We start from the raw sequence: 14,034 nt of genomic DNA, 5'->3' as shown, positions 1-14,034 counted from the left end.
AGCAAACTTTAATATCAAATTTTTACTCGGTCATGTTTTGGTGCTTACATTAATTGAAAGAAATATTAACAGACCTTTTTGCTACTAAATTGAGATTATGGTGAAGCTAAAATCATTGTGAAAGTATACGTTTAAACCGGGTTCAAAGCACAACATAAACAAGTCGGGAAAACCAAAATATTACCTCTCCGTGTCGAGAAGATTATATAACCTTAAGTATCCAATGAAAACGTCGACCTTTTGCCCTCATCCTTTCCCGCGCTTTGCGCTTCCGCATTTCATCTTTACTCTCAACATTATCTTCCTCCATTTTACATATAAAAATCAAATACTCACAAAAAGAAGTGGCAAAAACCTGCTGGCTCTTTACAACCACTTAATTTGACTTAATATCCAATTTCCAACAACAATAATATACCGGTAGTTTAATTGACAACCTACTAGCATCGAAATTCTCATAAGGAATGGCTCCCGCGGATAAAAAACGGCAATTTTCAACTAGGTGGGCGTTATCTCATAAGATTTGAAAAATATCATTTGTCTTTTTTACCAATGCCTAACCGTTTGGATTTTTTAAAGCAGTCTTAGCACCAAAAAATATTTTTGAATGAGGATAAAAAAGGTCTGTCCTCTCGTAATTTTTTAAGCTTTTATCATGATTACTCTATACAACAGTAACAAGGAGTATAAACGCATTAGTGGAAGCAGTATTTTTTTCCCAAAACAATCTCGCTTATGTTTATGCAATGAATGAAATATATCACAATGCACGGGCCTTGATAGATATAGGAGGCAATGAAGGAAATATATCGCATGCACGGGCCTTGGTAGATATAGGAGGCAATGATAATCTCTCTCTTTGCACGAGAGGTTTATCTTTAATATTTAAATAAATATAATTATTTTTAATTATTTTAATCTTCAATAATTAACATTAATAATAGTTAAATCGTTTAAAATAAAGTTATACTTATTATCTTCTCAAACTTTGCTAATATTGACGTTTAAAGTGAAGGGTACCCCTCTTCCCGCTTTCTTCAAATTTTGGGGTATATATACGATTCGTTTCCATTATAATAGTAAGGAAAAACCGCAAATGCGAAAACCTTTGGTAGCGATCCTACCTTAGGGAGGCTAGACGTTTCTCGTAACCCTAGCTGATCGCCGCGTATATCCTAAAACCAAACGATGATAATGGAGTAGAAGCCAATGATACAGATTGGTGTCTATGTGGAATAGACGGAAGACCAGTGGATGGTGGTGTTAGAAGGCAGTGTAAGTGCAGACGGGTGTCAATGTGGGATTGACAAAGAACAGAAGATGGTGGTGATTAGAAGCCAGTATGTACAGACTGGTGTCCACGTGGAATGGACGAAGACCAGAAGATGGTGGTGATTAGCAGCCAGTAAGAACAGACTAGTGTCCGTGTGGTATGGACAAAGACCAGAAGATTGGTGGTGTGAGAACTCAAGTAGAGGAGCCATTTCCGTGACTGTGAAAGCAGTTCGGAAATGGCGAACACGTTTGCTCCGATACGCAAACTGCGAACGCGGTCACGTGGGTGTAACAACGGACAGACAGACAGACACACACACAGACAGACAGACACACAGACAGACACGGCCGTTACAGAACCTCTCCTGGACTACGTCACACGGAGAGGTAAAAACTAAATATTTATTAACTAATTAAAATAACTGGGCATCAGCGTGTTACTCGTTCGTTTTTAAATAACCACACGGAGTAAAGATCCACTATAAAAGTCATCAGAGGTAAGTAAATTTCGTAACAACGCAATTTTTACCATAGTTATATAGTCATGTATTACCATCGTTTTCCAATCGTCCATGTCGCAGTTTTTTGTAATTTCGGTGCTCAAAACTTTTGCGAATGCTTTAAGATGAAGACACATTTTTAATTTTACTTATCCTTAAATTTGAATGTTAATTTTTTGATTAAAACACTTTTTTAATGAGAATAAATATTTACCCGATTGTACCAAGGCAACAATTTTCCCTCATTAAAGGCCGACTTCCAGCGAGAAGGGTTCTATCGAACTGAAAACCGAGCATGGAGTCTAACAATGGAGCGACCATGCCGATTTTCGAAGCCCCGCTGGGTCAAAAGTTGGAAGGGTTCTCGCTAACTGAAAGCCGTGCAATGTGGTTCTAACGAACTGAAGATGAACAATAGAAATCCTTTTAAATTTATTTCCTCTCGAATTTTTCTTTCCCCTGAAGGAAATTCTCTATTGTTCATCTTCAGTTCGCTAGAACCACATTGCACGGCTTTCAGTTAGCGAGAACTTTTGACCCAGCGGGGATTCGAAAATCAGCTCGGTCGCTCCATTGTTAGTCTCGATGCTCGGTTTTCAGTTCGCTAGAACTCTTTTCGATGGAAGTCGGCCTTTAAATATAATCAAGAAGGGATTTCCTATAAGAAGGCATAAACCGCGAGATTTTACGCTACTACTCTTACGCCGGTGTTAGTGGACAAGTAAGCCCTACCCCTTTCATGTCCGTCATTGCTCTGCGCTTTCCCATTGGATCCCGTGGAGATAGGTCATACAGACGCGAATGACGTATTCCGAATAGAGAAAAATAATAACTCCAGCAAGGTAAACAGAAAATGGATTCTGAAACGGTACGACGGTTGTTTTTAATTGCCATTAACAAGTTAGTTAAAGGTTTTGAACCAAACTAGATGGATTTTGAATATGTGTTACTATACGTGAAAATCATTTTATAATTATTTCTAAATCGAATCAAGTGTACTAATGATTTCGTGAGTTCTAAAAACCTAACCAAAGCTTAATGAAAAGGTAAAAGAGATAGATGATGGAAAACAGAGTAAGATAAAATATTAAGTCCCGCCTCGGTTTCCACCCCTCCCCCACCCATGAAGGGGGTATTGTCGACTATCACGCGAGCACCTGACACTAATTTATGCCTTACTCCTTCTTGGTGTAACTAAGTAGGTGAGAAAAATCTGATTTGTCCTCAAAACACTTGGAGAATGGAAAGTCTGAGCCGACATTGGAAAAAAGCAACATTCATTGGATTACATTTAGGCACAAGTACTTCGGCAAAACTTGAAATTTAAGTTTTTCTTTAACAATATTACAATTTCAACAGAAAGGAAAAACCATGTTTTTCGGTTATCTTCACTTTAGTTGTTTAGTAGGTTGATATTTTTTTTTAAAAAAGAAGTAGCCCATGCTCTTCTTCAGTGTTAAAGCTACATGTAAGACAAATTTCATCCAACTCTGTTTCGTAACAGACAGAAAGAATGACTGAGTTTTTGTTGAATTTCTAATATTTGTATGAATTGAGATATTTACATTATGATCCTGAACCGAAATCCCTGTTTTTAAAATGTTGTTGGACGAGCATAAATTATTTTGTGAATCATTACACCATATGAAATAGTCGTGGTAAAATAGTGTTTTGTGTTTAGTCACCTTGTTGTCTTAAGACAAGGTTTTTCTTAAATAAATATAATTTATATTAATTATTGTAATGGTCATTAATTTAACCTAGTTATAGTAGTTAAATCGCTTTATGAAACTTTATTCCAAAAATCATTTTTAAACATAGCTATTGTTCCTCGTTTGAATTCAAGCGTATGCCTGGTTAACAATTATTGGAAATTTGGGGTATATAAAGGGATTGATTCTCCATAAATTATGAGAATTTAGCAAATGCGAACGCGGTGACAGACACACGCACACAGACACCTCCAGTATAATACATACATTTTCCTCTCCGAGTGACGTTGACGACAAGGAGAGCCTTGTCGTCAACGTCACTCGGAGAGGAAAATGTTTCCAGTCCTTATTGTTTAAAGCCCCATTTAACGTCTTTGAGTCCACATACCGGATATGTACCGCTTAGTACACGATAAGGCAGCATGGTCTATAAACCTATTAAAATGGCATAGCACGTTTACTAACTCAAATACAGCAAAATGCAATTGATTTCGTTCCTTAGACGCTTTAGCCCATGTTTTAGGTTTCCCCCAATGTTATCAATATATATTTTTGTTTTTGTTTTCAGGAAAAGATTCCTTGAGGAGTCAATTAAAATTTTCCTGCAAAAGATAATGGAAGAATTATATAATCCGAAAAATCCCTACAACTTGACTTTTGCATTTCCACATGAGGTAAAAACAAGTAGGGAAACCAATTTAAACCTCTCCGAGTCGAGGCGCAATTAAGAGATTTTTCTTAAATAATTAAATAAATATAATCATTTTAATCGTCAGTTATTTAGCTTAAATCTGTTTAAATCGTTTTAAGAAACTTTATTCCTTTCACCAAAAGTGAATAGGCTACTACGTACAGAAAGTGAAGAACTTCCGCGTTGTTATGAAACGTGTTATTTCTCTCGCTCTCTTAAACGTCCCCGCCTTAGCGGAAAACCACAGTAACGCGGTGGCGAATCACTTGTACCTTTGTATCCCTACCTCTTGAAGTTATAGTTCCTGGTACACGTGACTATTAGACCGAGTGGGGAAAGGTATAGCCCCTCCCATTGACATGCGCGGTAACCACTGGATGTTTTACTTCCAACAGCAACACGTAGATGGCGGGAAAAATCTATCCTATGGCGCGAAATTGAAATTGCTTCGTTTTAGAACATTGGTCTTGCTACAGATAATGTTAGTTCGAATCTTAATAAAAAGATGAATATTCGTGGTATTATATAGATTTTAAAATATATTTCTCGCCATGTTTTAAACAACATACACATGGTTTATTACAAAACAATATAAGTTAATATTTTTAAGTCCATGAGTTTTTATTATTATTGTATAGTTATGGGAATAAGTTGTCTTTAGGATTTAAATTTATTATTTCTTAAATAAATATGAGTTGTAAATGTCCAATCCCGAGTTTCGGAAGCACAGAAATGGATGTATATTTCCCAAATAATCCCAACGTTAGGAAACAATGTTTAAATTTATCGGTGGACCAAGCAATGATGCCTTAAAAGGATAATACCAGCACTTCCGTCTTTTGCAAGATAATGTCTTGTTCTATCAAAGAAAGACTAATAGTTTACTAATAGCCACTTCGTTTGCATTATCATTTTTCTCTGAATTGCTTTGGTAGAAATAATAAAGAGACTCCCACATGCAGTTCCTTCAATTGAAGCCCCAAAACCAACTGATGCATTCACAATATCTATGTCTGAGATGAATAAAAGAATGAACAGAGGAAATGCACAACAAGTTTGGATTTAATAACATCTCTTGCTCTTTTGCAATCAGGATTGTTTTTGTTATTTATTGAGGTTAATTCCATGATGAGGAGAGACGTTTTTGTAAAGTGCTACGCTTGAAGTTAATTGAATTGGCCAAAAAAGTAAGTAATCGCAATTATGAAATAGAATGAATGTTTGTTAAACTTACTTTGCTTGGGCAAAATGAATGCAAAGTTAAGACCATAACAAAACAAGTCATTATCGTCATTATTTACATTTGTGGGAGCTAAATTGACTCCAAGAGCCGCTCTTTACAAAGACTACTCTCCTCATCCTGCAATTAACTGCAAACGTTCACAGAAAAATGATCCTTCAAACAAATTAGCTATTAGAAAACTGTTAGTCTTTTATTGAAAAAAAAAAGACATTAAATTGCAAAAACGCAAGGGCAGGTATTTTCCAAGCAATTCATCATCGCTCGGTCTACCAATAATTTAAACCATTTTTCGTAACGTCAGGATTAATAATAATAAATGTAAATCCTTTATTGTTTAGTAATAAATAATGTGTACGTGGTAGGAAATATACATATAACACAAATATTCACCTTTTCATTATGATTTGAACTAACGTTACCTATAGCAACACCAATGATCTATAACTAAGCATTTTAAATTTCGCGCCAAAAAGTAGATTTTTTCGCCATCTACGGGTTGCTGTTGGAAGTAAAACATCCAGTGGTTATCGCGCATGTCAATGGGCGGGGCTTTACATTTCCTCACTCGAACTACTTTCGGTGATGTAATTGCTTTGAAGCACGATTGGCTGCTCTAAACGAAGGGAAGTTCGAATACAACCAATCTGGTTTGACTTCATCTTTTACGCGTCGTCTGCTCAAGAGTTTTCTTTAAAACCACAGGAAAAGGCGCTACAGAATTCGATTTCTACACTTTCTGTACGTAGTAGCCTATTCACTTTTGCTTTCACCAACTGCGAACGCGGTGACAGACACACAGAACGTTCAGTGTAATACCTCTCCGTGACGTCATAGTCACTCGGAGAGGTAATAATTACTCACATCAAATGTGGATGAGAGTATGACAATGGCCATAGAGCCTGTGTTAAAAAACGCGGACATCAAAGTTTCGCCAATAACTATTTAGTTTACTAGTGCCTGATGGACTTGCAAACTCGCGACTGAAAGTAGTTCCGACATTTATGCTCCTTGGTTTAACCATAGCCCACTCGATCACGCGCATCACGACGCAAGCTGCTCGCGCTATAGCTAAATTACCGAGATTTGTTTTAAACGTATCTAGTTTTATGTGCTCTTCTGTTGCTTCGATAACCTTACTTAAATCCATATTATACCTTCAAATACCTTTTAAAACACTACCAGCTACTCTGCCCTGACTACAAACACAAATCGAGGAAGTTCTAGCATGCACAATAGCAGACGACGGTAACCGCGTAACCGCGAATTAACACAAGACCTATTTTAAGGGAGTGAACAGGCCCAGTATAGCTCATAGATATATATACGGGTCTAGATACACTTCCCCTCTGTTAGGCCCTTTAAAAAATGCGGAGGTGAGAACTAGCAGTCGACGCTTTACGGCGGGGGAATTAGATCCAAACGCCATCTATTGAGAGTTTCAAGAAACAAAAAAACGAAAAATTCGAATATGGAAAGCGCGGGAAATTCAAATTAGGCTTAACTTTTCAAATAGCTTTACGTATTTCTGATCTCCTTTATACGTGTAATTATGTTCTTAAGTGAAATAAATAGTTTTTATGTAAAAGAAGTAGTGTTTTTAATGAAATGTTAGTGAAATAAGGCATTAAAGATGGTTAACAGTTGTTCTTATTTACAAAATGATTTGCTTACGAACAGAATAAGAGGACCTCCCCTTCAGATTAGGAAATAGTTTTACTTTGAACAAACATTCGCTTAAATCTCTTTAAATATCAGCTGTTATTGCAAAGCATCAGCACGCCCGCTGGCAAAAGTTATTTATCGAATTTTTTAGCTTTCAAAATTCAGCGATAGATGGCGCACTAGGTATCTTCCCCCGGGAAAATCGCGTCGACTGCTAGCTGTCATCTCCGTATTTTCCCCGATTCAGTAGGGTATCTAGACCCGTATATATATCTATGGTATAGCTACGCCAATAAAACGGTCAACTACGGCGAAACTCTGATGACTCGCCACTTTTGGCCATTTTCATACTTTTCCCCTCATCCACTTTTGCTCACATTGATTGAAATGTAGTTGTGTAGCTTCTAGTATGGAATTTAGCTTTCCCGGTTTTCAAACGTGCTTTGAACTTTAATATTCTCAGAATTTCCCAGGTTTTTCATGACCTATGACAACCCTGCTGACCTTTTCTTAGTAAGAGTAAGGTGAGGCGGGCCTACAGATAGTTCAAAAATCGTGGCACGAGTACGGTTTTGAAGTTCAGTATAAAGCTCGGGTTCTAAAAGGAGTTGTGAAACGTATCTTATAAGAGTTTGAGGAAGTGTAGAATCATTTTTAAACTCGTCCTAGAAATGAAGAATTTGGCATTGTTTGCTAGTCCCGTATAAGTTTATATTGTCCCTGGCCACTCAGGTTTTTGACTTCAGAACCAGTTTTTGTATACATATACATGTACTAGCTGTTACCCGCGGCGTCGCTCGCGTGTAATAAGTACTTCCATCAAAATGATGTAAAGAATGGGTAGATTTTACTGATGACTAATATTTTTGTAGCACCCTTGGAGCGAAGGCACTCGGCGTTGCCCGTCAACCCGTCGGGACATATTTTATTATATTTCACACGGACATTATTCCATAAAGAAGGGTTTTTATATTTCTGGCCGTCATTTAAAAAGATGGCAACAAATCGAACCCGAAAGACCATTCAGCCCGTCTATACGTTAAAGGAAGCCAGTGTACAAAATATTTGTGAAATCGGTTGAAACGCGCGTACTTTGTTGTATAGAGTAGATTTTTTACATTTCTGGGCGCCATTAATTAAGATGGCGGCGGATTGGAAAAATCATTCTTAGCACGCGCCTACTAATTACGAGTAACGTTCCTGTATATTTTCAGCCCTCTAGGGCAAGCGGTTTGGACTGGGCGTTGATTATCAGTCAGTCTGTCAGTCAGTCAGGACTTTGATTTATATAGATATAGATAGATAAACAGTCTTGCCTCACTGCGAGAAGATTAGACAGGGTGGGGTTGGCTTCGAACTTTCTAAGATATCGGGAACACCTTCAATTGACCAGTATGTTGATGGATTTAGTGTTTTGGCAAACGAAATTGTGCAATTAGTTAATGCAAGGGTTTTTTTCTGATTGTGAAGATTTTCTACGATTTACGGAAAGAGAAAAAAAATGTATGAAATGGCACCTTATGTATTGTCATGGTTACTGTATTTCGCGTATATTGAATTGGGCAAGCATTTCTCAATTTTATGCGGGCTTGCTGCACTCTTCGTAACTTTATAGCATATGCTTATGTTTATAGTGTATGCCAGCCACTGTTTAGCCTTAGATCATTGTTGGGTGCTGTACAACCTTAGCACATTGTAAACCACGTGGAGTAATTTAAAATTATTTTGGCCCCTGTTTTAATTTGAACTGATAAGGCAGGAGATTTTAATGTTAGTGAATGTATTTTTCAGTGGCTGGATCCTAAAGTGAATTTCTTCATGACGACGCCTTATAATCCGTTTCACGAAATGGGGTTTTCGTTCGCTCGTTATGTGCTTTTCAGTCTTAAAAATGTGAAGTAGGACTGACCTTTTTTATTTTTCTCCAGAAAACATAATTGCAACCTGTGTAACATTTTGCATTTATATTGCAGACTTGTATTTATGAGCAATAAATACATCGAATTTCGTTTGAAGGAGATCAATGTCACGCAGTGGACATCAAGTCACTTAAAACATAGCTTAGCCATCTCAAACGGTGTAAATATGCAGCGTATTCTTCGAGGGGTCGGTCATTCACGAAATTCCGCACATTACCCGCGAAATCCAAATTAAGAAATCCGAAATCAATAACAAAATCAGAAATCCCGAAAGAAATCTAACGTATTTTTGCTCATTTCGAAATCCCATAAAAAATCAGAAATCAGTAACAAAATCACGAAATCAGTAAAGAAATCACAAAATCAATAAATAAGTCACAAAATCAGTGAAGAAATCACAAAATCAGTAAATAAATCTCAAAATCGGTGAAGAAATCACAAATTCAGTAAAGAAAGCACAAATTCAGTAAAGAAAGCACAAATTCAGCAAAGAAATCATAAAATCAGTGAAGAAATCACAAAATCAATAAAAAAATCACAACATCAATAAAGAAATCACAAAATCAATAAAGAAATCACAAAATCAGAAGCGAAATCGCAAAATCAGAAACGAAGTCAGTACAGAAATGGCGAAATCCATTACAAAATTTACGAAATACAAAATCAAAAAAAATCACAAATCAGATGAAATCACGGGAAAAATTTCAAAATCATAGGAAATCACGGGAAATACCTCAAAATCCAACGAAATTAATTGAATTTTCGCAAAGTTCGTCGAAATCACGAGATTGGATTTCGAAATCCCGTACACTTTTTACAAAACGTCCGACCCCTCGGTCGATATTCTCTCATTACCATAATGCACAGCTAACATATTAACAGGAAATTAACCTTTCTTTTTTCGAAATGTTAATGAAGATTTTGATCATTTTTCGAAATCTAGATTAGATTACGAATTTTAGAGACATAGCTAGTCTTAAAGGAGTTGTACCCTTAAGTAGAATCCCATTAAAGGGAGGATGAAGGGGAAAATCAAGTGATTTTTTATCGATTCTTCCACTAATTATAAGACCAGTCTGCATAGTGAAACATTCAGGAAATACAGTCTTCGAAGGATTTTAAAATTCAAATTAGGTTCAGATTTTAAGAATAATTTGAAATAAGGACTTCTGACCAATCGCGTAACGCCCTGCCTGATTGTCAACAAAATTCTCGTGGCACGCTCCATGCCAATATTTATCGTGAGATTTGAATTAAATTTGCGCGCGTGAGATGTACAGCGTGCAACTGGATTTTTTTATTTGATTAAAAAAATTGTCTTGTTTTACGTGTACATTTTGGAGCGAATTTAACGGTTCAAAGTGAGCCTAAGTTTTTACATACACATTAAAATAAATATATTTAGGTTGATTTAAATTATACAATGTGATGACGCGGTTTTTGAAGGTCTGATAGTAATCGTTTTCAGCGTCGAAGTTTCCATATTTTTGAGCACATTCTGATTTAGTGATGAACCGATACCGATATGGTATCGGTACCATTTCATCACTACTATTAAAACAAGAAGCGATATCTAGTTTACTAGGGAGAAGGTGTAAATTAGCCACATTTCTAGCTTTATCTCCAGTCCAAACGTAGGTCCGGAGTTAATCCCCGCCTCTAAACTACAACCAGCATCTCATTGGTTCTTGAAAACTCACGTCAGCGCGACGCGAATGACGAAAATTACGTATTTTCTGACTGAGGAGAGGCGAAATAGCCCGGCTTCCTTTTACGTCCCCCCCCATTGTATTTTGAGAGGGACTATGGTGCGCGAATACTAAGGCATCTTATAAGTTCTCCCTAGTAAACTGGATATCCCTTCTTGATTAAACCAAGGATAGTGGAGCTAAGAATTTCTTTGAAATATAACGAGATTGTAGTGTTTACACGCAACCTATTTGTAAATAATAATTCATTAATTTAGACTTCAGCAGTTGCTTGTCAATCAAGAGCCAAAATTGCATATTTACGTAAACAAGTTTGTAGGTAGTCCTCCTCTCGACTCGGAGAGTTATTTTTTTGGTCTCCCAACATGTTATGGTTTCTAATCTACAAAAGAATCCGTAGGGACTAAATAATGACTAGCGGAATCTGAATACGAACTCTCGGGGTTTGAATAAGAAGTCGTAGGGTTTAGCGGGGTTTTTAAACGTGGAAATTTCGAAGTGCCTCGAAAGGGTTTTAAGAAAAACCGTTTTTTTCACAGTGTTACACTAAAGCCTGGTTTTCACTGGAAAAATTTCACGGAACCGTTAAAATTCCGCATAATTTTGCGGATAATTCCTCGTAAAAACGGAGGCAAAGTCACTGAAACTTGTAAAGTTGTAATATGAAAGAGAGCCAGCTCGCGGAGACCAAGGCTTACCAATAGCAACCTATCGATTTTCTTAGACTTTAATGTCTTTGTAAAAATGTTCATTTTTTTTAAATAAATAACGATTAAGCCAAACTTCTTTAACAATTCGTTAACTATACGTTTTTAGAAATTTAAGTCGACTACACAAACACCTTCAAAAAAATAGCAAAAAATGGCGTCGAAAAAAACCTCGCGAACTGACCAAAACCAAGCCTATGACGTCACGCATTCGTCGTTTCCTATTGGCTACCACTTTCCTTTCCGTAAAAATTTGCGGGAAAATAGAAAACCAATTCCGTGCTTGCCGCCCATAAAACGCGGCAAGTTATCTCTGCGATTTGGGCCAGTGAAAACCAGGCTTAACAACCCTGAAATAGCAAGTTTCTGCTTACAGAGTACCACCATAAGAATATTTTCATACAAAAACATTTGAGCTCCCCTTTTTCCAAAACCCGCATTTATACCCGTTTTGTGTAAAATCCAAATTTCTCATATCGTTTAATTTTCATTTCAAATTGCAATACCTACATTAACTTGAAAATTTGGCCTTTTGTGGGTTTGAAAAAGCGTCCTTGTTTTGCCAAGGATTGTGTATAAATGCAATTTTTTATAATACTTGTTTTTGTATAATATATTTATAATCTTTGAAACTGATGCATTCAACAAAACAATAGCCAAACCTTAAATCCAAAATTTCATATTTAGGCTTCATAAATTTTAGTTCACAATATATATTTTTTAAAGATTCTAGACACTGTTGTACTGCAATATTACGCGGGTGAAATGGACACGATGTTACATCATGTATCTCCGATTAGTTACTTTGATTCATTCTCCATATTTTCAAGCATGCCCATTAAGAACGAGCGTTCACAAAAGAATCTCACCATCAAAGGACACGATAACACAGTTTGGACGTTGAACGCTTTCTCCCTGATATTAGTGTCGCTAGTGACACTTCTAGCTACCTGTAAACAAATTAAATTATGGAAAAAGAATTGCTGGACTTTTTCAAAGTGCATCTGGATATACTTTGCTGATTTATTGCAAAATCGTAAGTCAATTAGACCGATTTAATTAAAACCATAGCAAGAAGGAATATACAATAAGGATAATTCGCTAGATTTTGCGCCGATATCAGTTGACAAATAAGCCCCACCCTTTTCATGTCCGTCATTGCTCTGCGTTTTCCTATTGGATCCCGTGGGGATAGGTCATACAGACGCGAATGACGTATTCCGACTAGAAAAAACAAAACTAGAACAAATTAAACAGAAAATGGTGGCTGCCCGCGGTGCTGAATAGGTACGACAGTTGTTTTCAATTGCCATTAACTAGCTAGTTAAAGGTTTTGAACGTAAATTGATGGAGTTGAATATGCAACACTAAGTGAAAATCGTTCTACAATTATTTCTAAATCGAATCAAGTGTACTAATAATTTCGTGAGTTCCAAAAACCAAACCAAGGCTTAACGCAAAGGTAAAAGAGATAGATAGTGAAAAACATGAAGTAAGATAAAATATTAAGCCCCACCTCCGTTTACCACCCCCCCCCCACCCATGAAGGGGAATTGTCGACTATCACGCGAGCACCGGACGCCTTTTTGTGCCTTCAAATATAAATCACTTCTTGGTTTAACCAAGGAGCGATATCAAGTTTATTAGCGCCATAGTCTCAGTCCCTCTTCTAAAATACAAAGGGGGACGTAAAAGGAGGCCGAAGTATTTCGCCTCTCCTTAGTCGGAGAATACGTAATTTTCGTTTTTCGCGTCGTGCTAACGTCAGTTTTCAAGAACCAATGAGATGCTGGTTGTAATTTAGAGGCGGAGATTAACTGCGGACCTACGTTTGAACTGAAGATAAAGCGGCGAATTTACACCTTCTCCCTAATAAACTAGATATCACTTCTTGGTTTAACTAAAGAAAAAAAAATTGAAACTTAGGAATTCTTGATGTTGCTAAAATTACGTTTAGGAAATAATTTGAGGGACGAAGTTACAAAATGTGTAGCTACACAATTGCGCGTTAAGAATTTTCGTTTGAAATATCAGTAATTTGTTTTTCAGAAACCATTTAATGATGTATATTTAATGCTTTTAGCTGTAGCATCATTGGAGGAACGTGGAGTGAGGAAATGGTTGCGCGCTATTTGGATTTTCGGAACTTTGGTGCTGGCGTATGCGTGGTCGGGAAATTTAACTGGCACACTTATGACTGGCAATGCCCCCCCCGGGGAAGGGGGTCGTGGACTTTGACGTGCGCCCAATACACCCTGCTCTCTATTCCTGCTTCTAAAATTATATGAATCCCTGGTAACAGTAAATAAATCTAAGTCGACAAAAACACTTGTCTCGGGGCTAATTCGTGATACAGTTGCACGCGTTAATTTTTCAGCAAAACGAAATTGCGTATCCCGGTTTGAGGAAAAAAGGAGGGAGACTATTTCATTTCCTCAATGATCCAAATGTAACGGACCAATTGGCGAATGGCAAATCGGTTATCATTGATCAAACGCAAATGTTTTGGGATCCTGGTCGCGGACATTTGTTTAACCTGTGGAATCAATTGGATGAGAAGAAAAGACGGATTTATGTCGGAAAGAAAACTTACGAGCCCATATTCGCTCATATGTT

The 14,034-nt window shown here is 37.0% G+C and overlaps 1 protein-coding gene across 1 annotated transcript; it reads left to right on the top strand.

Annotated features, from left to right (window-relative positions):
• The first annotated feature begins 11,962 nt into the window (after positions 1-11,962).
• Positions 11,963-13,656, top strand: LOC149667661 (uncharacterized). Its single transcript, XM_089840921.1, has 2 exons — positions 11,963-12,454; positions 13,502-13,656. Exons 1-2 carry the CDS (start codon positions 12,184-12,186, stop codon positions 13,654-13,656), a joined length of 426 nt encoding a protein of 141 aa, XP_089697047.1. The 5' UTR covers positions 11,963-12,183.
• The last annotated feature ends 378 nt before the right edge of the window (positions 13,657-14,034 follow it).

This window comes from Phalangium opilio, unplaced genomic scaffold, assembly GCF_054372755.1.
Source record: "Phalangium opilio isolate 3A_F unplaced genomic scaffold, DU_Popi_V2 ptg000056l_1, whole genome shotgun sequence".
NCBI classification, from domain to species: Eukaryota; Metazoa; Arthropoda; class Arachnida; order Opiliones; family Phalangiidae; genus Phalangium; species Phalangium opilio.
This window is presented reverse-complemented; position numbering and strand designations above follow the sequence as displayed.